Genomic DNA, 22,998 nt, shown 5'->3' on the forward strand with positions numbered 1-22,998 from the left:
AAAATGTATAACCTGAATTTAATCATGAGAAAACATCAGACAATCTTCAATTAAGAAACACTCAAATGAAGAACTGTTCAAGAACAAAGAATACAACTACATATGACAAATAAATTTAACATAGGATCCTAGATTATGTGCTTTACCAGATTCTTTGCTAAAGGACATAACTGAGAAAACTTGTAGAAATGTAAAGAGATCTCCGGATTAGATGACAGTACTGCATCAATGTGAGTTTCTGCTTTACATGCCTGTACTGTCACTTTGTAGGAGTGTGTATGCCTTTAGGAAAGTCATTACACAAATTCAGAGGTAATGGACTTCGCATATGGTGCTTATGTAAAAATGGTGCAAAATTAAAATGTGACAAATTAATGTGCACCCACTCCCCCACTTCAAGAGGAAACAGGTATATCATATCCTATTACATCAGTACCTCCTTTCTCTTCAAATCTTTCTAATCCCAACACCCCCTTTTCCCACTTTTCCTTTTTTCTGACACCTCAGATTCAGTAGTGGCATTCCAAGTGTTTACTTATTCCTACCAACAGGATTCTCTGCTTAGTACAGCCAAACTAATATTGGAACTCACGCTAGAATCAGAAGAGTATAATATAAAAACCAGACAAAAGGTATTTGTTCCAAGTACTACTACCCTTGATAATACCTTATTATGAAACTTGAACCATATAAAGCTTCTATGGTATAACTACTATCAAATAAAATACCTCTACTTTAAATACAAGTTTTAGAAATTATGTTTTAACTGGAACACATTAAGTGATAATACAGAAGATTGAAAATAAGACTTATTTAAACTTTGGAAATAATGACATACATTTCGATGAAATAGCAGCTAACCTCCTGCTTCAAGCCCCCAAGTAGGCGGGACTACAGGTGTGTACCACCTCAGCCAGTGAGAAAAGTGATTTATCTGGTTCATAAAAGAAAAACACCTGAAGACATCCAAATAATAATTTAGATAAAACCATTTGTTGCAGATGTTTTGTTTCATATTAGTAGTGAAATCAATACTTAATTTTTATCATAGTATTGCTATGTTACATCTAAAATTACTAAATTTACTTTAAATTTCCCTTGGTGGAAAATGAAGTAATCTATGTTAACTTAAAAAAAAGTTGGTCAAGAGGGCTGGGGTGGTGGCTCAATGGCAGAGCACTTGCCTGGCATGTGTGAGGCCCTGGGTTCGATTCTCAGCACTATATATGAATAAATAAAATAAAGGTCCATTGACAACAAAAAAATATTAAAAAAGAAAAAGTTGGTCATGCTGGACACAGTAGCGCATGCCTATAATCCCAGCGTCTTGGGAGGCCAAGGCAAGAGGATCATGAGTTCAAAAGGAGGCCTCAGCAAAGGCAAGGTATTAAGCAACTCAGTGAGACCCTGTCTCTAAATAAAACACAAAACAGGGCTAAAGATGTGACTCAGTGGTCAAGTGCCTAAGTTCAATCCCTAGAACCGCCCTCCCAAAAAATTGGCCATCTTTTTTAGCTAATATGTCAATTATAATATGAGGTATGCAATGGCAAGTTTCTTTCTAATAAAATTCCTATTAGAATAAGAGATTCAAATTAAAATGAATTACCTGTCAGATCCATTCCAACAGCATTCAAATTTGTCAAATATGCAGTCATTTTCATACAGTGAACAGAGTTTACTTCTGAGGTATTCATGTACCTGGGGAAAAGACAAAATAGTTCACCTAAAGAGCCTATGCACTCAAATCAGGAAAAAGAATTTAAAAGTCCCTATCTTTATTAAAAAAAAAAAAGGTACACCCCCCCCCAAACATCTTAAATCTCAGTACTCTTGGTAACAATAATAGCAGTGTTTTAAAAGCCTTTTACAAAATACAAATCACCTTTTAGGGAAGCACATTTTCCTGTAGTACAACAGGGAAAAACTCCCTCTGGCACGCCACATGTATCCTGAAATGCCCAACTAAAACAGAAAATATTTGGAAACGGAAGAGACTAAGAAAAGAACACAAGAGTAATATGTGATCCTCCCTACTTGTTTTTCAGTCCACTAACTGCTGATAAAACACTGCTTACACTTCCTTTAAAATGCCATTTTCTGGGCACAGATTTAAACTTGGGCTTATATTTTCAAGTAAATGCATATGCTATGCACAGTGCAGTGAAGCCTTGGTTTGGTTATTAGATGTGCATCATTTAAAATGTTGATGGTATCACTCCATATTACTTACACAATCTCAAAAGCTAATTAAAATGTATCTGTTTTTGAATTCCATATTTACTGATATTTGAAAAAATATGGAAAATAAATAAGAAGATTGAGAAACACAATACATTTCAATATTAATATTGCTAAATTAACAGAAAATACCACAGTATTTGTTGTGATCAGAGAGAAAAAAGGAGACTTACTGACTATTCTTTTTACTGAAATAGAAGTAATAATAAAGTATACTCTAAATCAGAATTATGCTTTCCACAACCTAATCTTATTTTAATTGTCCATTTTACTTTTAGTACAGAACTTCCAACTCTTGTGGGTTTAGGATTGAACATGGGTAACTAATGTGAAAAAAATGAAGATGAAAGTATCCCCCAATCACATAACAGAGCAAAGGAAGACTGTACAAATTCAAAAAAAATATGAATTTATATAGGCTATATGTGCATGAGGTGACACTAAATTATTAATCCAATTTAGCATTGGCAGGAATTGGGAAATCAGTTAACACATCTGCTAGGTTACTGTGATTCAGCACATTTTGTACATGTATTTTGTATTTTGTACAATGTTCCTCACCAAATGATTCAAGAGTATGAAGCTAAGGTCCAAATGAATAATCCTCAATGGGAATACGGAGATGCTAAGGTTAACCAGGAGATACATTAACCTTCGCAGTTACACAAACATAAAGAATTAACAAAATTCTTGGGTACTGGGGATTGAACCCAAGAGCACTTTACCACTGAGCTACAATCTCAGCCTTTTTTATATTTTGAGACAGGGTCTTGCTAGGTGGCCTAGGCCATCCTGTAATCCTCCTGCCTCAGCCTCCCACGTGGCTGGGGTTATAGCGTGCCACAGGGCTGGCACAGAAATGTATTTTGAAAACAAAGCAGTACTTCACATCTTTGCTTCTATTTCAATGTAGTGTTTTATTTTGAAATTTGAAAGACCTTCACTAAGAATCTTGAGTGGTTTATATGTCTGTCAAAGGATACTTAGTCTGAGAAATTCTGTTCTTTGATTTTTATTGGGACTGTGTAACATAAAGGGATCATTTATAACCTGTGTATTCCTAAGCAGCATAAATGTCTTCTACACTATTATAGTCCAGGGCATAACAGGTTTCTGTTGGCCTCTGCCCCATGCTGGGCTGTGCACTTCATTTCTTATCTCTGTTGGAGGGCAGATGAGTAAAGGGTAGTGGCTGGCTGCCTAGAAAAGAATCCTGAACTGATTGATACTCCATAATAAGCAATTCCTAAGCCATTTTTGAGCTTTCAAGCCCCTTTCCTTTAGGTCAAAGACAATACTTCCAGCCTACAAGACACTTGAGTCACGCAACTAGGCACACCAAACTGAAGCTCTCCACATGTCCCCCAGCCGCATCTTGTACAGCCCTATCAGGACTATACTGCCCAGACCTTAATAAAGAATGCAGCTTCCTTCCCACATAATATCAGCACACAAAGTTGACAATATTGAACCAAACAGATAATAAAACCACAATTCAGTGGCATTGGAAACACACAGTATATAAACACACACACTTAACATGAGGAAAAGCAACATATCCATGGGTCTCTGAATGGAAAATCTAATGGTTAACACACACCGTACATTCGGATTATCATAGTAAAAAATCCTACTCTATGAACACTTCCAAGTAAATAAGGTAGATGCTCATTGAAAGAAAAAACTCAAATACCTGGTATGTTTCCACGGGCCTGTTTTCCATATTTAAGTCCCAAATTTTGACCGACAAATAGTCTCTAGTCATCATATAGCGACCACTATGGCTGAATTTTACATCAGAAATAGAAGAGATGATTTCAGAAAAAAATGACCTGTTACTAGGGTCTTCAGGTTCTTCAAACACTAAAAACAAGCCAAAAATATGAGACAGAGAGAGATAGATAAAAGTGCAATATGAACAATATTCTGACTTGAACAAATAATTTTCTGAACAACCATTCATAAACATTCTAAGAATGCAGTAAAAAAATCACAAGCTAATAAAAAACTGACGATTCTTTATCCAATGATTTTTTTCCTCTCTGGCTTTAATATGAACGTAATTCCCCTAAAAGTTTAAGAAAATGACATACATGATTGAGGGGATTGTTATTAACTAGGGATTGAACCCAGGGGCTCTTTACCACTAAGTTACATTTCTAGCCCTTTTATTGCTGGGATTACAGGCATGTGTCTGACAAAAATGGCCTGATACTGAAAGATGAAGATTCAAAAGTGTATGCTTCCAAAGTCATATGGCTAATTTAGTAGAACCAGACCCACCTGAGACCTGTGACTTCAGTGTACCAGAATGGTATATTCTTAAATACCTGACTCTACCCATATCATCAAGGTGAAAAACAAGCCATCTTTACCCATCCAAATTTATACTAGGATTTTTCTTGTGGCTATGTAAAATTATTTTCATAATACCTGTTAGGAATTCCTGAGTTTTAACAACATTGAACTACAGGATAAGAATACTGCAACCCCTTATTTTTTTTTTTTTTTAAGCCAAACTATGCTTTTGCATATTAAGGAACAACCTGTGTAACACCTTATGGAGTCAGGTAGGTTACCAGAGTACAGGAGGCTCTGGACACATATGACTGAGGTGAGTTCCAAATACATTAACTGCTATTAAGAAAGATAAAATAAACTTACGTTTAGAATGCCTATCACAGAGGGCAGATGCCCTCATGTCACATAACCGAATAGTTCCTTTACTGCTGCTGTACACAAATGTGTTACAGCTATTTGGATGGAATTCTGCTGCTGTGATCACTTCTGTGAGTTCTTCCATATTGGCAGGCTTGATATCCACAATATCTAGATAGGATTTTATTAAGGAATTTTCACTTAAAAAAAAAACAGGCAAATATAATTCTGCACATCTCAAATCTAAACTGAATTTATAAACCTAACAATAAGTATTAAGTCTAAATTGCAGCCTACTCTTTTGTGAGTATAGATCCCAGAAGTATTAGAACTTTTAATGCTAAAAACCAAATAGCTCTCAGGAACAACAGGCAAATTTTAGTTTGTAGAAGTCTTCCCAATTATGATACAAATGCCAGAAATCATAAAGGAAAGGCCAAGAAATTTGTCTTCACAGCTACTAGAGAATATCAAAACACACACCTCAAGAGAGTAAAAAAGGGATATTATTTCTCAATCAACTCAATACAAAAAAAAAGTACTTTAAAGTATGAATACATATAAATCTAGGGGGGAAAATGGAAAAGAATAAAAAGAAATACAAATACAAGTGACTGAATATAAAAAGATGCCTGAATCAACTCATTAAAAAAAAAAAAAGTCTCTTTTTAAAAAATATTTATTTTTAGCTATAACAATATTTTTATTTTTATGTGGTGCTAAGGATGGAGCCCAGTGCCTCATGCATGGTAGGCAAGCGCTCTACCTCTGAGCCAAATCCCAACCTGACAAAAGACTTTTTCTCAAAGACTGGTAAAGACCCAGAAAAATAGGCTCTTCTATACTATTGATAGAGTATGAATTATGATAAAGATATTTTAATTTTTGAAAAAATAAACTATTTGAAAAATACACAGACAACTACCACTCATCAAGGTTTTAAAAAAGAAATATATTTCTATATTTATATCTATATTATATGAATGTGCACAGGTATATAGGTTGATATATCACATACACATATACAGGAAAATTTCAGGAGGTTGATATAAAGAGCAAAAATAGGATTTGGATAACTTCTTTTGACATTATATCATCTTTCATCATAACATACATGAATTTCCTTTTCCAACATTAATGAAAATATTTTTATAATTAAAATTTCAAATATAATACAATAATTTTTTCAGCCAAAAACTCAATTATTAAAAAACCAAATTCCTATTTTCATATATACAAATCTCTTAAAATTCCATGAATCAATTTTGAAATCAATTCATCAAGCCATTTATCTTTATCAAGTAACTTTTCCCCTGTGTTGTCACATAAATACATGGAGAAAATAAGATGCCACCTATATTAAAAGATATATTTTAAAAAGAAATCAAATATATGAAAGAATAAGATGAATTTAATATGGGCATAATATGCTTTCTTTACCAAATACCAAAAACCAAAACAAAGTGGATACTAAAACTTCTGTCTGTAATTTCCAGATGCCAAAGATTAATCCGCAAATCATCAGCAGATAAATAAGTTTCATAATCACTATTTATAGAAATTGAGTTGATGTGGTATGTATGAGCATTGGCAAATATTCTTCGTGGACTAGCCTCGACCATTAGATCCATGGGTCTAAAGACTGGCACCTGTCAATAAGACATAAAAAAACACCAGAATTTACAGTAAGTTCATTAAGCAGTGAAAGTTCAGAACACTTCATTATTTTAGCTTGTGAGAATATAAAATAGCAATAATATCACAGACTTAAAAAGCAACTGATGCTGATCTTTTCAATTTGATATGGGAATAAAAAGAAAACAATGTGGACAATTTGCCTTGTTTCAACCATTTACTTGAAAGATACTAAATATTTGTGGTTCAAATTAATGAGGTAAAAAAAGAAATTAAATCATAGCACATTGTATTTTTTAAGTTACAATTAAAGCATATAGTCCCTTTGCACTTTTTTGATCTCTTAAGAAAAACGAATCTTCAAATTTAATCTTGGACATTTCAACTATGAAAAAGAGCAGTGGTACAGTATAAAACATGCCCTTGTGTTTTAGTCCTAGTTCTGACCCTGGCTACAACAAGACCTCTGTTTAGTTCAGTTTCTTTCTTTAAATGAGAGTAACTCAATGTCTTACCTTGTTACAGAATTGCTGGTGGGGGCTGAGAATTGTAATTGCAGTTATTCCTATTCTGTTCAGAATTTAGGCTATACGTGGTATGAACATAAAATCCTATCCATCTGAATCATTTTTTTAAGTACTTACTCGTAGTGTAGTAACTGTAGTAGGATCTCTATACCTTCCATCTTCCTCTTTCAAGTTATAGCCTTCTGGTCTTTTATCCCTTTCACTGATTTTCCATAATTTTATTGTTTTATCTGGGGAGAGAATAAAAGTCCTCAAAAATAAATGATACTAATAAAGAATTTTAAGAGATAACTTTACATTTCACCTAAAAGATTTTTTTTAAATCCTGTATCTAATAAAAATTCTAATTATCATGGAAAAACACATACAGAAAAATTACAAATTTATATATTAATGGCAATCATACAAATTCCATGTGCTATTCAAGTCAAGCCACAGCCAGATCTCAATTGTTTAAAGAATTAAAACTACATGGTAGAGGCTGGGGGCAGTAACTCAGTGGTAGCGCACTTGCCTCACAAGTGTGAGGCCCTGGATTGGATCCTCAGCACCACATAAAAATAAATAAATAATAAAGATATTTTTTTAAAACTACAGGGGAAAAACTGTATGTATGTAAACACATCTACATATACACATAAATAGGTACACAAATATGCTCAGTATCTAACTCAAAAAAATTAAAGAGAGTGAACGATAAACTTCCTTCACATTGCTTATTATTTACAACTGGAATGGCAAGGCATCTCTCCCTCAGCACTCTCTAAGCATATCTTATCAAAGATCCACAGATTCCTTCATAGCCCTGGATGCCTCCATTTAAATATGTCTTTCCCCTGTGTCAGGGATTCCTAAGTGTGAAACAGCTCCCCAAAACAAAAACAAAAAAAATTGATTGATTGAAAGCATATGCCCCAATTCCTTCAAGACAAAATTTCTGAATAAACTTTACAGTTATCTTGTCCCCTCTCCTGTTCCCCTGACCCAGGACACAAGACTGTTCCCCTGACCCTGGACACAAGACTGAACTTGCGCATATCAAAGAAGTGCTCAGCCAATGAGCTAAATCCCCAACCCCTAAAAATAAACTTTTATTTTGGATTTCAGTTTAGACTTAGAAAAAAGTTGCAAAGACAGTAGTATTCCCATATACCCTTCCCCCAGATTGCTCTGAAGCCAGCATCTTATGCAACTTTGGTAGGTTTGCTAGGCTTCCCTAACACACAAGCACATCCCCCGCCACACTCTATTCTTTGGAAGTGAGTCATTAAGTTCAGTTCACACTTAGAGCCATTTTATAAAAGCAATGCAAAAACAATTTCTAGAGAGAGATACCAGTGAATCTCTTACCTTACCTTTCCTTTGTTTTAAAGAGTGTTTGTTCCTGTAGATGCCCTTCTCAAAAACAAAACAACAACTAATTATAGTAACCTATAATCCATTCCTTCTAAATTCTATGTAATCTTGTTTACAATTCTCTTGCAGCTAAGTTCTATGTGTTTCCTATGTACTCTTTAGTGTGTATATTTATATGATTTTTTTAACATGCAACTGTTTTTTTTCAAGTTATATATGAACACAATATTTTTATTTTGTTAACTTATTTTTATGTGGTCTGAGAATTGAACCCAGTGCCTCACATGTGAGAGGCAAGCGCTCTGCCACTGAGCCACAACCCCAGCCATATTTATATACTTTAGACAGAAGTACTGCCTAAATTCTATATTCTGGGACAAATAAATATCTGAAATCACTGATAATAAAATGACAACCCTGTTACCCATCTCTACAGCTGTCTTATGGCCTGTTTAAATGATCTTTAATGACAATTCAGATTTTTAAAAATTACAATATACTTTATCAAACATTTAGAAGAGATGAAATTAGTTATGTTCCTTGCAGTATTACAGGGGGGAAAACACCCTAAAAACAAACTACCTAAAGACGTAAACGATTATGTAAGATCTTTCAAGGAGAGTATTTTTAGATTCTCAATGAGATCTCTCCTTCCATAACTTCTACTCGTATTTCCTAAAACTGCCAAATAATTAAAAATTCTAGAAGCCCAAAGTCTCTGGGGTCCATCTGCTAAACACAAAGAGTGAGAGCAGAGAAACATGCCACCAAGCCCTCCTTTGTGGGAATGCAGCTTTTGTCTAAAACTCAAAAGCTTTGAGAACAACCTACTTCTGAGTGCAATTTGTTAATATTTGTATATTTAAGACTCATGGCCAACAGGCTGGTCAGATGTTTTTAAAATATGGAGGCATTAAAAAGGAATCAGAGAAGTTAGGTATGGTGGTATACACCTGTAAACCCAGGGGCTCAGAAGGCTAGGGGAAGAGGGCTGCAGGTTCAAAGCTGCATCACCAACTTAGGGAAGCCGTAAGCCCTGTCTCAAAATAAAAAAATAAAAAGGGCTGGGGATATGATTCAGTGGTTAAGGGCAGCTGGATTCAATCCCGGGTGTGTCACCCCACCCCATACACACATCAGAGAAAGGCAAAAGATAAAAAAAAAAAAAAAAAAAAAAAAAAGAAGAAAGAAAGAATAAAAACATTTGAATTTTAGGTGAGTTCACTATATCCCATAGTAGTAGTTCTGAACTTATTTTTATGACTATAAAGACCCCTTACACTGGGGTATGGAGTGGGTATTATGCTAATTCTCACAGGAAAAAAAAAACACAAAATAAAAATGTCACTCAGATTTACTAAAATGTTATTTCTCCTGACCTGCATTTTTGTCCTTTTAAATAAACCTTTCAGATGTAGCTTAAGTCTTACTCCTTCCTCTATCCTTTCTGCATCCTATCACCCAGGCACAACAGCTTACAAAATGCCCATGCCAAGTTTATCCTCCCACCTTGATCCTATTTTTTAAGTACTACTTTTAGCACACGCACAAACAAAACAATGCATTCTCAATTTATTTGTGTTTTTATTTAGAATTCATCAAGATAAAAATTTACAATGTACTCACTGTATAGTGCCTTCAGATAATTTGTAACACTAGTCAAAAACTTTGCAAGTTTAAATTTATGTACTAAATCTATTTGGGAGATACTGTTAATAAAAACTACAGAGTCATACACTCCTGATCCAGCCACTGGAATTTCTAGTGGCCTCTCTCGCCACTGAGTTTTTATAACATTTAGGGTCTAGAAAGGCTCATCTGGTGATTATGTTTCCAGAGGAGCACAACAAAGGCTCTACAGAACACATGTAGACATAAAAAGAAGTGAAGGATAGTTAAAATTTAATCCACATGAGTTGAAATGGCATTTGCTTCCAAAGAACACAGAAGAAGGAAGAAGTACTGACAACTGCTGAAACTGGAAGACAGGCATGTGGGCTTCATTATACTATTCTCTCTACTTCAGTCTACACTTAAAACTTTCTTTTGTAAAAAATAAAATGATATAGTCTATAAGAAATGAGGGGGCTGGGGATGTGGCTCAAGCGGTAGCGCACTCCCCTGGCATGCATGCGGTCCGGGTTCGATCCTCAGCACCACATACAAAGATATTGTGTCCGCCGAAAACTAAATAAATAAATAAATAAATATTTTGAAAAATTTTCAAAAAAAAGAAAAGAAATGAGCTACCAAAAATTATCATGAATATTCCAATACTTGATGACCGCAATCTGCATTATTTTACATCAATGAAAGTGAGTCTTAGAATAATTTACTTTACCATATAAATTAAAACAAAAAAAATTAGAAGTCAACACATAACAGAAGTAAATGTACTATTTCCACCTATGATGCCGTGAGTTAAAGGCTTTAGTTACTTTATTTTTAGTGACAGGACAATGCAATTTATGTGAAAAGAGGGAGAGGCAGAAGATACAGATTCAACAGGCTGATATAGAGAGCTCTGATAAGAAAAACGGTTCCCTAAGAGGGGATAAAATGGCATCAGGAGTTGCAATATTTTGTTCACCACATTTCTAAGATTTCAGTATAAAAGGGCTATGAGGCATAAACTGGATGAAGGGGCATTCAATGTCGTCTAGCATGTTACCACAGAAGCCACTTTGAGTTTATACTCTGCAAATGCTGAGGTCTAGGTGCTAGAATTTCTCCTATTAATAGCAAGGGGGCTGAGAAAATGAGATGTTTCCCCCCAACCCTTGTTCCAGTCTCAAAAAAGATTTAAAATTTAAAATCTAAAATTCTAATATACTTGCTATCTGGTTTCTAAATATCTCCTCAAATCACTGTAATGATTCTCTTTACAGCCAAGATACCACGGGTAAGCCAACAGTGATTTATAGGTAAAAAAATACAAAGGAACAAAAGGAAATTTTCCAATACTTAACTTGTCATAAAGGGCTTCAAATTGTAGAGTCAACTCTAACCAGCATACAATACAACTTAAGTACACTTAGAAAGGAGGAGGAGAGGAAATTAACATACTCCTTATGTAAACAAAGTTATCAAATTTAATACTATAATACAGACATTACCGTCTCTAGTTTACTGATGAGGAAAATTCAACTGAGTATTAGTAACTTGCACAAAGCTACGAAGTTGAACAGTGACAAAAATAGCAACAACCTCACCCAATGGTGAAGCAGCTTGTTCTTTTCACTACAAATGGGACATGCATTAAATAACAACTGGTACTCGAGAATCTAAAAATTGAGAGAGAGAGAGAGAGAGAGAGAGAGAGAGAGAGAGAGAGAGAGACACAGACACAGACACAGAGGGAGGGAGGGAGAGGGAGGTAAAGTTTCTTAATGACTCTCACAGAGAACTCATATTATGAGTCCTCATGGAAAAGGTGAGCAGCCCTGTGGGACTGATTCAAGCAGTAGGCATTGAAGAGGAGATATGCACTTACCATTGGTAGACAATAAAAACTGAGCAGCATTTTTCTGGGGTAACCACCTAATTTTGTTGATCTTTTCTTCTATTTCTAAACTTTTCAAGTAGTCAAATTCTGGTTCATGGCTCTGGAAGGTGCTGTAAACATTATATTCTCCTCTGCTATGAGACTGTATTTTGTTCTAAAATGAAAACAAAAATATTTGGATCATTGTTGATTAATATTTCAAAATAATATATAATCAATTTCAACACATCCTGCAAATTCTGGATATTCCATTAGTTAACTTTATCTTAAATATAATTATATTCTGTTTTCTTCATTTAAAGGTCGACAAGGAATAAATAAGAAAGCTTTCAGGGGGGGCTAAAGCTCAATAAATAAGCTTCATTCAATAGGCAAGGAGTGGATTAATCAAATTACTAATTTACAATTACACATTAGATAGTTTGGAGTCATACTGATAAAAACAACAATCCTGCACATCTATAATTACGAAGTTTATCGAAAAACCAGATTTTTTTTTTTAAAGCTTGCTCAGAAAAAGCTGGCTGAGGCTATACTTTGTCTACCTTAGGGAGTCAATTCCTACCTGTTATTTAATGTTTTTTCCCTTATCCTTTCTGATGCCTGTCTTTTGATTATTTCACTGCTGAAAAGCCTTAAGAGTTCTCAGAAATGCAATGGCCTCATTGCATTTATGTGAAAAGAGAGGGAGGCAGAAGATACAGATTCAACAGGCTATCCCAAGACCACTGTTACACAGAACATGGCTACTGATTAATATACATTAAGCATCAGCCAGCAACGCCCTTCCCATCCCACCAACAAGTGCTTACCCTCCCTTAAACTACCCTTCTTATCTTCTTATAAGCCTTATACATACTGATGATTTATTGCATTTAATATCAGCTTGAAAAAATATAATTTAAATTGTTGGATAAAGGTACTACTTGTAAACTTTTTCAATTAACACTTAATACCTCAGTAAAAAATGAGAATTATAATAATGTTTACAATTTCATCTTCTGACTACATAATTAAATAGCCGATCAAAAAAATTGTTCAAAAAAGAACCAATGGAAAAATAGTTTAAAACAAAGAATAACTAGTTATTACTGATGGACAACTATTTTAAATAAACATGAGTTATCAAGTGAATTGTTTAAGCTCACTCATCAGCATTTGCCTATTGTGTCTGAGACCCTGGGTTCCATCCCCGGCACCACCAAAAAAAGAAGAAGAAGAAGAAATCCTATTATTAGTCTCCATATCAAAAGAAAACCTTTATTAAATTAAGTTTCAGGTTATTTTTTTTCCCCAATAACTTGATGATGTGGATTGCTCATTCATGGACACAATTATATTGGAGTCCTTGGATAACAGTATCAATTATTAGGGAGTAGGTTTGTTTACATTAATACAAAGCGTACCACAGAACTTAAGCCACCTTGGAGTTTTACAGGGAGTAATAAAAATCATATTCAGAGTTTTGGTCTCATTACCATACTTACACTCCATATTAGATCACCTAATATCTAATCCATTAAATATATACACTTAATATCACTTCAGAAGAAATGCCGTAAATTTTACACCTAAAATTACTCACCCAGTCTCACAAGATTTTTCATTATATACTAAAAAACTGCAATATATAAAGCAGCAATTCAATTTTTTATATAAATATTCTGTTTTGAACTTTGTCTTTTCATTAAACACTTACTAAACCCTTGTCCAAGGGACTATAGTCTATAGTACCATGTTTACTAAGACCTAGGTGGGACAGAGATTTAACACAGAATTCCCACCTTCAAATAACTTGCATAAGTTAAACTTGAGTCAAAAGCAAAAACTGATCAAGGTCCATACAACTCAGGTCACCAATGTAAAGAGCAAGGGCGAAACATACAATGTATTTGTGGAGTAAAGAAAGTACAATGTATGAAAATATGTTCAGAAACAAAAGAAAATTCTTCTGAAAACCCAAGAACAGTGGCATGGGTTGAAACAAAATCTCGAGGAGTTGGGCAACTGCAATGGACTGCAAGAAGCACAACAGGAACAAAAATACATCACAAATACATCACACAAGGAGAAAATTGTGTCTAAAAAGTTGAAAGATGTCACTCCTCTCCTGAAACACCACTAAAGTTACAGAGGAATACTTAACAACATACCCATAGGACAAAGACTAACAGCAGATGACATGAGCAGTAACAGAAAACAGCAGACTGGGAGAGCTGAGCCCTCAGCCAGCATAGGACTTTCCTACAACTTGGCCAGGGGGCGTTTAGATTATAATGACCAGGACAGCACTGTTCTCTGCATGAATCAAGTATGGTGAGTGAATGTGAAGAAAAACAATCTTGTGCGTTCAACACTGTGCCACTCAAACAAGAGGTCACTGAAATCAAAGAAGTTTTCTGGGTTTTGTTTAAGAAACATAAACTCTTACATCACAGAGGATCATGTTTTGGTGGTGAAGTGGATTACTTGGGATTGATCCCTGGGGTGCTTTACCACTGAGCTACATCCCCAGTCTTTTTTATTTTGAGTCAGGGTCTCACTAAGTTGCTGAGGGCCTCCCTAAGTTGTCGAGGCTGGCCATGAACTTGTGATCATCCTGTCCCAGGCTCCCAGGTTGCTAGGATTACAGTCATGTGCCACTGTGCCCAGCCCAGTCCTATTTACTTTGAGACAATCTAGATATTTGTTATATGAAAAAGTACTAGCGTTCTGCGTGTTTTTCTATGTATGTTTACTTAATGGTGTTAAAAACACACCACATACAGTGTAGCCACTATGGAAAACACTATGCAGCCACTATACAGAGGTTCCTTAAAACAAAACAACACAACAGAACTACCATAGGGCAACAGGACAATGTCTTTCATGTATAAGAAGTCTTTAAAAACCCTTAGGAAAACTATTAACACTTCTCCTAAAAGATGCCAAAGGTCATAAACAGAGAATTCACATAAAAATGGTTAGCAGATATGCACATATAACTACATTACTAATCAAAACTAAGAAATAATGCCCTCCTCCCCTTTCTTGTGATTCTGGGACTGCAAACCCCTGGCCTCACCTGTGGTAAGCAAGTGCTCTAACACTGAACCTTTTTCATTTATTTTGAGACAGGGTCTTGCTAAATTGCACAGGCTGGCCTCTGACTTGGTTCCTCCTGCCTCAGCCTCCCAAGTAGGTGGAATTAGAGGTGTGCACCATTATGTCTTGTTGTTTCTTCCCCTTAAACTGACACAAAAACGTAAAACGTGATAATGACTACTATTGTAGTGCTGGAAGAATGAACAAAAATCATATACTAGAAGTACATGCTTACATAGCTTTTCTGGAGGACATTATTCCAAAGTTTACTTATTTATTTATTTATTTGTTTGTTTTTTGAGAGAGAGAGTTTTTAATATTTATTTTTTAGTTTTTGGCGGACACAACATCTTTGTTTGTATGTGGTGTTGAGGATCGAACCTGGGCCGCTCGCATGCCAGGCGAGCGCGCTACCGCTTGAGTCACATCCCCAGCCCCACAAAGTTTATTAATATTAAACACTTTCAAAAATTAGTAATTTTAAGTCATAGTGTGATCTACTGAAAAAAAAAATGTGCAAAGATGTATGAATAATGATGCAATAAAGACCCAAATGTCCAGAAGATCAAGTAAATTCTACGATACTATAATCAATTAAATCCATACTGCAGATCAATGGCTCACCATTTTAATCTCTGTGAAGTGCTTCCTTCTGTCTTCTGCCAACCCCCAAACTACATGTTTATTAAACCCTGTCCCTGAAGTTATAAAAACAGAAAGAAAAGTGTTCCTCCCAAGTACACACTTTGTTGTATTCAAGGTTCCAACAAAAGAAGCCATATATCAATCTGAGAAAACATGAACTATTTTTGGTGGGGGTGATGGGGCGGGTGGAGAAGTACGAGTGATTAAATTCAGGGGCACTTGACCACTAAGCCACATCCCCAGCCCTATTGTGTATTTTATTTAGACACAGAGTCTCACTGAGTTGTTTAGTGCCTCGCCATTGCTGAGGCTGGCTTTGAACTCACAATTCTTCTGCCTCAGCCTCCCGAGCCTCTGGGATTACATGCCCAGCAACATGGATCTTATATAAAACTAAAAGTTTTGAGTTGTGAAATATAATTAAATAAAAAAAATTTCCCTGAGAAAAATCAGCCTTTTTCACTCACAAAGGTCTTTATTCGTGTAAAGGAATGATTTAGTTTTTTTATTCTTTTTTTTTTTAGAGATTTTTTTTAATATCCATTTATTTATTTATTTTTTAGTTATCGGCGGACACAACATCCCTGCCTGTACATGGTGCTGAGAATCGAACCCGGGCCGCATGCATGCCAGGCAAGCGCGCTACCACTTGAGCCACATCCCCAGCCCGATTTTTTATTCTTGAAGAAAAAAAACAGTAACTAAAGGGGAAAAGAGGCAGTCTCAGAATTTTTGGTTGAAGTATCAATTTTTAATTCCCTAAAAGGCATTTACTGACTATGGAAGAGGTCATTCATAATAGCAACTATAGGCTGAGTACTACAGGTTGAGTATCCTTATCTGAAATGCTTGGGGAACCAGAAATGTTTCAAATTTCACATTTGGGTATATACAAAATAAAATATCTTGGGGTTAGGATTCATGTCTAAACACAAAATTTGTTTCATATATACCTTATACATGGAGTTTAAGATAATTGTTCCAGGCAAGCACTCTACCACTGAGCCACCACCCCAGCCCTTGTGTGCATTTTTTAAGTATGAAATACCACATGAGGTTGGGTGTGAAATTTTCTGCTTGTGGTATTGTGTTGGTGCTCAAAAATTTTTAGATTTTAGAGCATGTAAGATTTATCATTTTAAGATTAGGGATGCTCAACCTATATTTTAAAGTCTGAGGATTAAATCTCTTTCTCATTAGATGTAACTATTAAAGATTTTTCTGTGATTTATAATTAGTTTCATACCAAATAGAAGGTGTCCCTCCATTTTATAACCAGCATCTAGCAGTGTGAATAATTATCAAGTTATAGAGAATTAACTTTTATTTACTTAACTAGCATTACCTAACGTAGAAGCATTACCTAACTTTTTAAAGTCTCAAATTTATAACAAAATCAAGACATAGATAGCAAGCATAGATATGTTTTCTTATTTTGTTGTATAAATTAGATTTATAGACCTTGCAGAGGGTCTGGCACATAAATTGTTATTGCTTCCCAGTCAAAGTAGGCAAAGCTATGGGCTGAGAATAAGGACATGTGGGGATCTGGTATCAGAGTTAATTAATCCTGTTGCCTGAACTAATTGTTTTTTTACTGGTAAAAGGAAACTGCATTCCAGAGTTCTGCACTTTGGGCTCATGGATGAACCAACCATCAAAGATCCCCCTAGAATGAAACTAGGGATTTCGTGAATGTGGTAGAGGTGGGGGTAAATTTTCATATTCATATTGCTGAAATCCAACATTTCCTCTGGTTATGGCTGTAGGCAACAAATCACAGTATTAAAGTGTTCTAAAATATTTTTGAACGTTTTTTGTAGTTGTAGATGGACAGAATACCTTTACTTTGTCTATTTTTAATATGGTGCTATGGATCAAGCCAGTGCCTCACACATGCTAGGCAAGTGCTCTGCCACTGAGCTTAACCCCAGCCCCTTTTTAAAAGATTGATAAGTAAATTTCAAGATGGCTTCCTATATAATCTCATGTATTTTATGTGATTAGAAGTTCACAAAATTTACCAGGCTCTCCAAAGAATCCACAGAAAGGTTAAGAACTTTTGCAAAAATTAAAACTACCCTGAGATTTAATCTCACTACAGTCAGATGGTGATTATCAAGAATACAGATAACAATAAATGTTGGCAAGGATGTGGGGGAAAAGGTACACTCATACATTGCTGGTGGTACTGCAAACTGGTGCAACCACTCTGGAAAGCAGTATGGAGATTCCTCAGAAAACTTGAAACAGAACCACCATTTGACCCAGTTATCCCACTCCTCTGCATATACCCAAAGGACTTAAAATCGACAAACTACAGTGACGCAACCACATCAATGTTTATAAGAGCTCAATTCACCATAGCTAAGCTATGAAACCAACCTAGGTGTCCTTCAATAGATGAATGGGTATAGAAAATGTGGTACATATACACAGTGGAATATTATTCAGCCATAAAGAAGAATAAAATTATGGCATTTGTCAGTAAATGGATGGAACTAAAGGCAATCATGCTAAGTGAAATAGGCCAATCCCAAAAAACCAAAGGCCGAATGTTCTCTCTGATAGATGGATGCTAAGACACAATTGCAGGGGTAGTGGCAATAGGAAAGACAGTAGAATGAATCGGATGTAACTTTTCGATGTTCATATATGAATACACAACCAGTGGTAACTCCACACATCATGTACAACCACAAGAATGGGAAGTTGCACTCCATGTGTGTATATGTCAAAATACATTCTACTGTCATGTATAACTAGAAAGAATAAAAAATATTAAATGGGGGAAAAAATCTCTGCAAAACCCTATAAATTCCAGCTTTTAAATTCTGTAAAATGTGCCATATACATATAAAGTTCAAAACAGGCAAAACAAATTCATAGCTTGATTTGGGAGGAGAGGGTATGGGGGATACAGAGGGCAAAAGACAACTTCTGGAGTGCTGGTAATATCCCACTTCTTGATTCATGGGAGAGTTACTCAAGTATGTTTTATTAACAATCATGAATTACACACTTAGGATTTTGTGCACTTTTTTAAAAAAATGTCATGTTCCATTCTTAAGAAAGCTGTTTTGGCTGGGGATGTGGCTCAAGCGGTAGCGCGCTCGCCTGGCATGCGTGCGGCCCAGGTTCGATCCTCAACACCACATACAAACAAAGATGTTGTGTCCACCGAAAACTAAAAAATAAATATTAAAAAAAAAAAAAAGAAAGCTGTTTTGAAGTATTTTAAATATAAGCATCAAGATGCATTTTGGAACTTTTTTCATTATTTTGGTACTGTAATGCAGACAATTTTAACCTTTTCTATTAGGTGACATTTTCAAAAGGCTTTTAAAAAAGCTGAAGTGATGAAGTTACATAACTGCGCCAAATTCTGATTTTGCAATTTGGAGGCGGAGTGTGGGAATCTGCATTTTGAATACATGCCCCAGATATTCTATTGTTTTACGTTCTGAAAAACATGGCCTTGGCTGATGGATGAATGAAAAACAAAGATGGTCAAAACCTTGTAGCTGGAAAAAATAACCTCATTTTGTAGATAGGAACTCTGATTTGAAACAAAGTGTAAGGGCGTTTTCTTTAGTTTCTCATGTATTCTCTCTACAATATTCCTGACAAATTAGGAGATCTATCTCTTGTGAATTTATTCGCACATACAAAATAAATCAATCTCTGTTTCTTCATGAAGCCTTAATCATCAAAGCTCTATTTGTATTCTCTTCCCTTTAGCCTAGATCTCTCCAATCATTCTTCATGGACCTTGCTACATCTGCTATTCTGATTGATACATAGGAAAAACCATGTTAAGGGAATACTGCCACATTACCTGAAAGCAGATTTTGTTCTTACACTTAGATAAACATCAAACTAAGTCAACATCTTTTGTATAAATGATACTGGATTTTGCTAAACTGCATGTTGACTCATTCTAAGCTTTCCAAATTATTTAGGAAGGATGTCAGCATATTAATAATACTTATTATCTTTTGTAATGAACAACATGCTTTCTTTTTCTTTTTCTTTTTTTTTTTTTTTTTTTTGTACTGGGGATTAAATTCAGGGGCATTCAACCACTGATCCACATCTCCAGTTCTATTTTGTATATTTTATTTAGAGACAGCGTCACACTGAGTTGCTTAGTGCCTCACTTTTGCTGAGGCTGGCTTTGAACTTGTAATCCTCATGCCTCAGACTCCCAAGCCACTGGGATTACAGGTGTGCGACACCACACCCAACTGAACATGCTTTCTTAAGGGTACTTTGTTACCCTGTTAGGCAATTTTGGAAATGTCCCAAAAGATAACAAAAGAGCATAGCCAGGCACAGTGGCATATGCCTATAATTCCAGCTATTCATGAAGCTGAGGCAGAATTGTAATTTAAAGGCCAGAGTGGGCAAATTAACACTGTCTCAAAATAAGGTGAAAAAGTCTGGGGATATATGTAGTTCAATGGCAGCGTGTTTGCAGTGTTTGCCCAGCATTGCAAAACGGAACAAAAACATAATAAAAAGAGAAGAAAATTCAAGAAAGTTACCAGCACTCCTAGAAAACAGGAATCAAAGATCTTACATGAATCAAAAAAAATATAAAAAGAAACTCAAAAAGGAACTTTACCCACCTAGACGTTCTCCTCAAGCCCAACTCTCGCCCCACGCTTATCTTACCAGGAGTATTAGAAAGTTTCCAAGAAAATGGAAAGTCTTGAGTAAACCAGAGTCAGCAGGAAACCAAGTTCCTCAACAACTGCTCATTACCTAATCTGAACACCCAAATAAACCACAAAAAAAATCTCTAAAAACTAAAGCACATATTTTACAGCTCTTCAAGTGTATAAAAATTGCATTAATATTTACATTAACAAAAATAAAATATTCCATCATCTCTTTTTTGTCAAAAGCTATCATAAATGGTAAAGATAAATAAAAAAGAGTCACCCATTTCAGCACATGCTCTAACAACACTGGCTTATTTATCACAATTTTAGACTTACTGATCACATGATGGCTGTGACTACCTCAGGGAAAGCTCTCTGGCTTTGTGCCTCCATTTCCTCACATACCCTGTTCTACAACAGAGAATCTGTGTAATGCATTTATTATTTATAAAAATACTATTAAATGGCAGTCAAAATATTAAGCAATTATCAGTCTGAAATATACTTGAACTGAATGAAGAGCCACTAAATAACTACTCAGTTTCTTCACATTTTGGTTTGGGGACAGATGTACAGGCAGTAGTAGCAGAACACAAATGGACACTCGATGGGATGACATGGAAAGAGACCTGCTATTTCTGAAGGATGAAACAAATCAGAAAAGATGGGCTAAAAGATATTGAAATAGGATGTGCCAAGTTCTCTGCTAGAGTTTATGACCTCTTCTTAAGTAAGGGAACTAAAAAGAGTGGTGAAGATATTTTGGTCCCCAGTTTATCAAGGAAGTCAAGTTTATCAAGGAATCTTATCACAGGTAAAAGGATAAAGTCACATTATCAAACACCATTGTATTATATCATTACCAGAGACTAAGAAATACCCACAGGTCAGGTGGCAGCGTACACTGTAGTGTAACAGTAATAGGTAATCTAGGGCTGGGGTCATGGTTCAGCAGCAGAACACTCCCCTATCATGTGGGAGGCCCTGGATTCTATCTTCAGCACCACATATAAATAAAGTTATTAAAAAAAAAATTCAAGACTTTTTAAAAAAATAGCTAATCTAAAAATTAGAGACCCAAATTCTAATCCCAGAACTGTGTCACTAAACTAAATAATATAACTTTGTTATATAACTATTCCTGAGATTGAGCTAAAGAATAGGAAGATCATCTGTAAGTTTCTTTCCACTTTTCAAGCTACCACTATTTCAGATATATAGATGTGAATTCGTAAAATTTTGCCCAACAATTAGAGGCAAAGTGTGTAAAGTCCACACAATTATAACCAATGGCATTCTGTAGACAACAGCGTATTAGAAGCTCTTGGATGTATTAAGACATGGCTTAAAAATGTGGAAAATTAATTAGGTAAAAATGCATTAATTAATTACTAACAAGATTAAGTTTTTTGGGGAAATCCAACCATTACCATTATTGTTATTTAATCTATCACTAAAAAATATATTTGTGTTAATTAATTTTAAAAATATATGCTACTTAACTGAGGTTCTAACACAATGATTTTAATTTTTTGCAGTGCTGGAGATGGATATTGGAGCCATACTAAGATTAGTCAAGTGTTCTACCAATGAACTACCCCAGCACCACCTATTCTGAATTATTAAAAAAGATTAAGGATGACAGATACACATAAAGGAAGCCTAAGGAAGCCTAATTTTTCTTACCAGTGACTCTTCCCCCAAAGTAAATCATTCTGCTCATTTCTTCTTAAAAGAGTATGCATTTGAAATATTAGCATTTTAGAATCTTCAGTGGGATTTCAGTAAAGAATCACAGTAAATGTTTATTCTTTTTTTTGGGGGGAGGGGGGTCAGAGGAGGTACTGGCGATAAAATCAGAGGTGCTTTACCACTGAGCTACATCTCCAATCCTTTTTATTTTGAGACAGGGTCTGACTAAATTGCTCAGACAGACCTTAAACCTACAATTCTCCTCCTTTAGCCTCTGGAGTTGCTAGGATGGGTGCCACCACTCCCAGCAAAAATTATTATTTTTTCAATATAAAATTTTGGGCCATATTTTCTAACACAAGTAAAACTGAGCAACTTCAGTAACATGTTGCATCTTTAATTTCAAACTAATATAATTGACAATCTTTAGGAAAACACTGAACTATCATTTTGATTACACCTATTGAACCATTATTAAAGAAAAATTTGACCCATTTTCCTTAAATTCTAGCCATTTTTATTCACATCTGGTTTGACTTTAACACACTTCCACCTACTGAAAGTGAAAATGACTTCATTCTCAAGTTAATTTTTAATCCAGACACCTTATATTTTAAAATAACAAAGTGAAACAACCCCAACGAAAATAAAGACTCTCTCTGAAATCCTCAGAATGTAAAACCTGTGTATTATCCTTTGAGATTAACCAAAGGTAAGCAAAATTAATTTATAAAAGCTTTTCTCTGAGCTCCCTTCTTTAAAACAAAGGCTAACTGTAGAGAGCTATTAACACATTCAATGGACTGGGGTTGTAGCTCAGTGGTAGATCACTTGCCTTGCATGCGTGAGGCATGGGTTCGTGAGGCATGGGTTCGAATCTCAGTGCCACATTAAAAACAAATAAACAGGGATGGAGATGTGGTTAAAGGGGTAGCGCGTTCGCCTGGCATACACAGGGCGTTGGGTTTGATCCTCAGCACCACATAAA

General features: G+C 35.2%; 1 protein-coding gene across 9 annotated transcripts in view; it reads right to left on the reverse strand.

Annotated features, from left to right (window-relative positions):
- The window catches only part of Ppp2r2a (protein phosphatase 2 regulatory subunit Balpha), a 69,049-nt gene that overhangs the window by 4,743 nt on the left and 41,308 nt on the right, over positions 1-22,998 (reverse strand). For all 9 annotated transcript variants that reach the window (XM_076853562.1, XM_076853568.1, XM_076853563.1 and 6 more), the window contains 6 exons: positions 11,911-12,076; positions 7,179-7,291; positions 6,371-6,548; positions 4,906-5,070; positions 3,935-4,104; positions 1,610-1,701 (listed from right to left, as the gene is read on the reverse strand). In XM_076853562.1, coding sequence (XP_076709677.1) covers positions 1,610-1,701; positions 3,935-4,104; positions 4,906-5,070; positions 6,371-6,548; positions 7,179-7,291; positions 11,911-12,076 — 884 coding nt within the window. The remainder of the gene's footprint in view (positions 1-1,609; positions 1,702-3,934; positions 4,105-4,905; positions 5,071-6,370; positions 6,549-7,178; positions 7,292-11,910; positions 12,077-22,998) is intronic.

This window comes from Callospermophilus lateralis, chromosome 4, assembly GCF_048772815.1.
Source record: "Callospermophilus lateralis isolate mCalLat2 chromosome 4, mCalLat2.hap1, whole genome shotgun sequence".
In the NCBI taxonomy this organism is placed as follows: Eukaryota; Metazoa; Chordata; class Mammalia; order Rodentia; family Sciuridae; genus Callospermophilus; species Callospermophilus lateralis.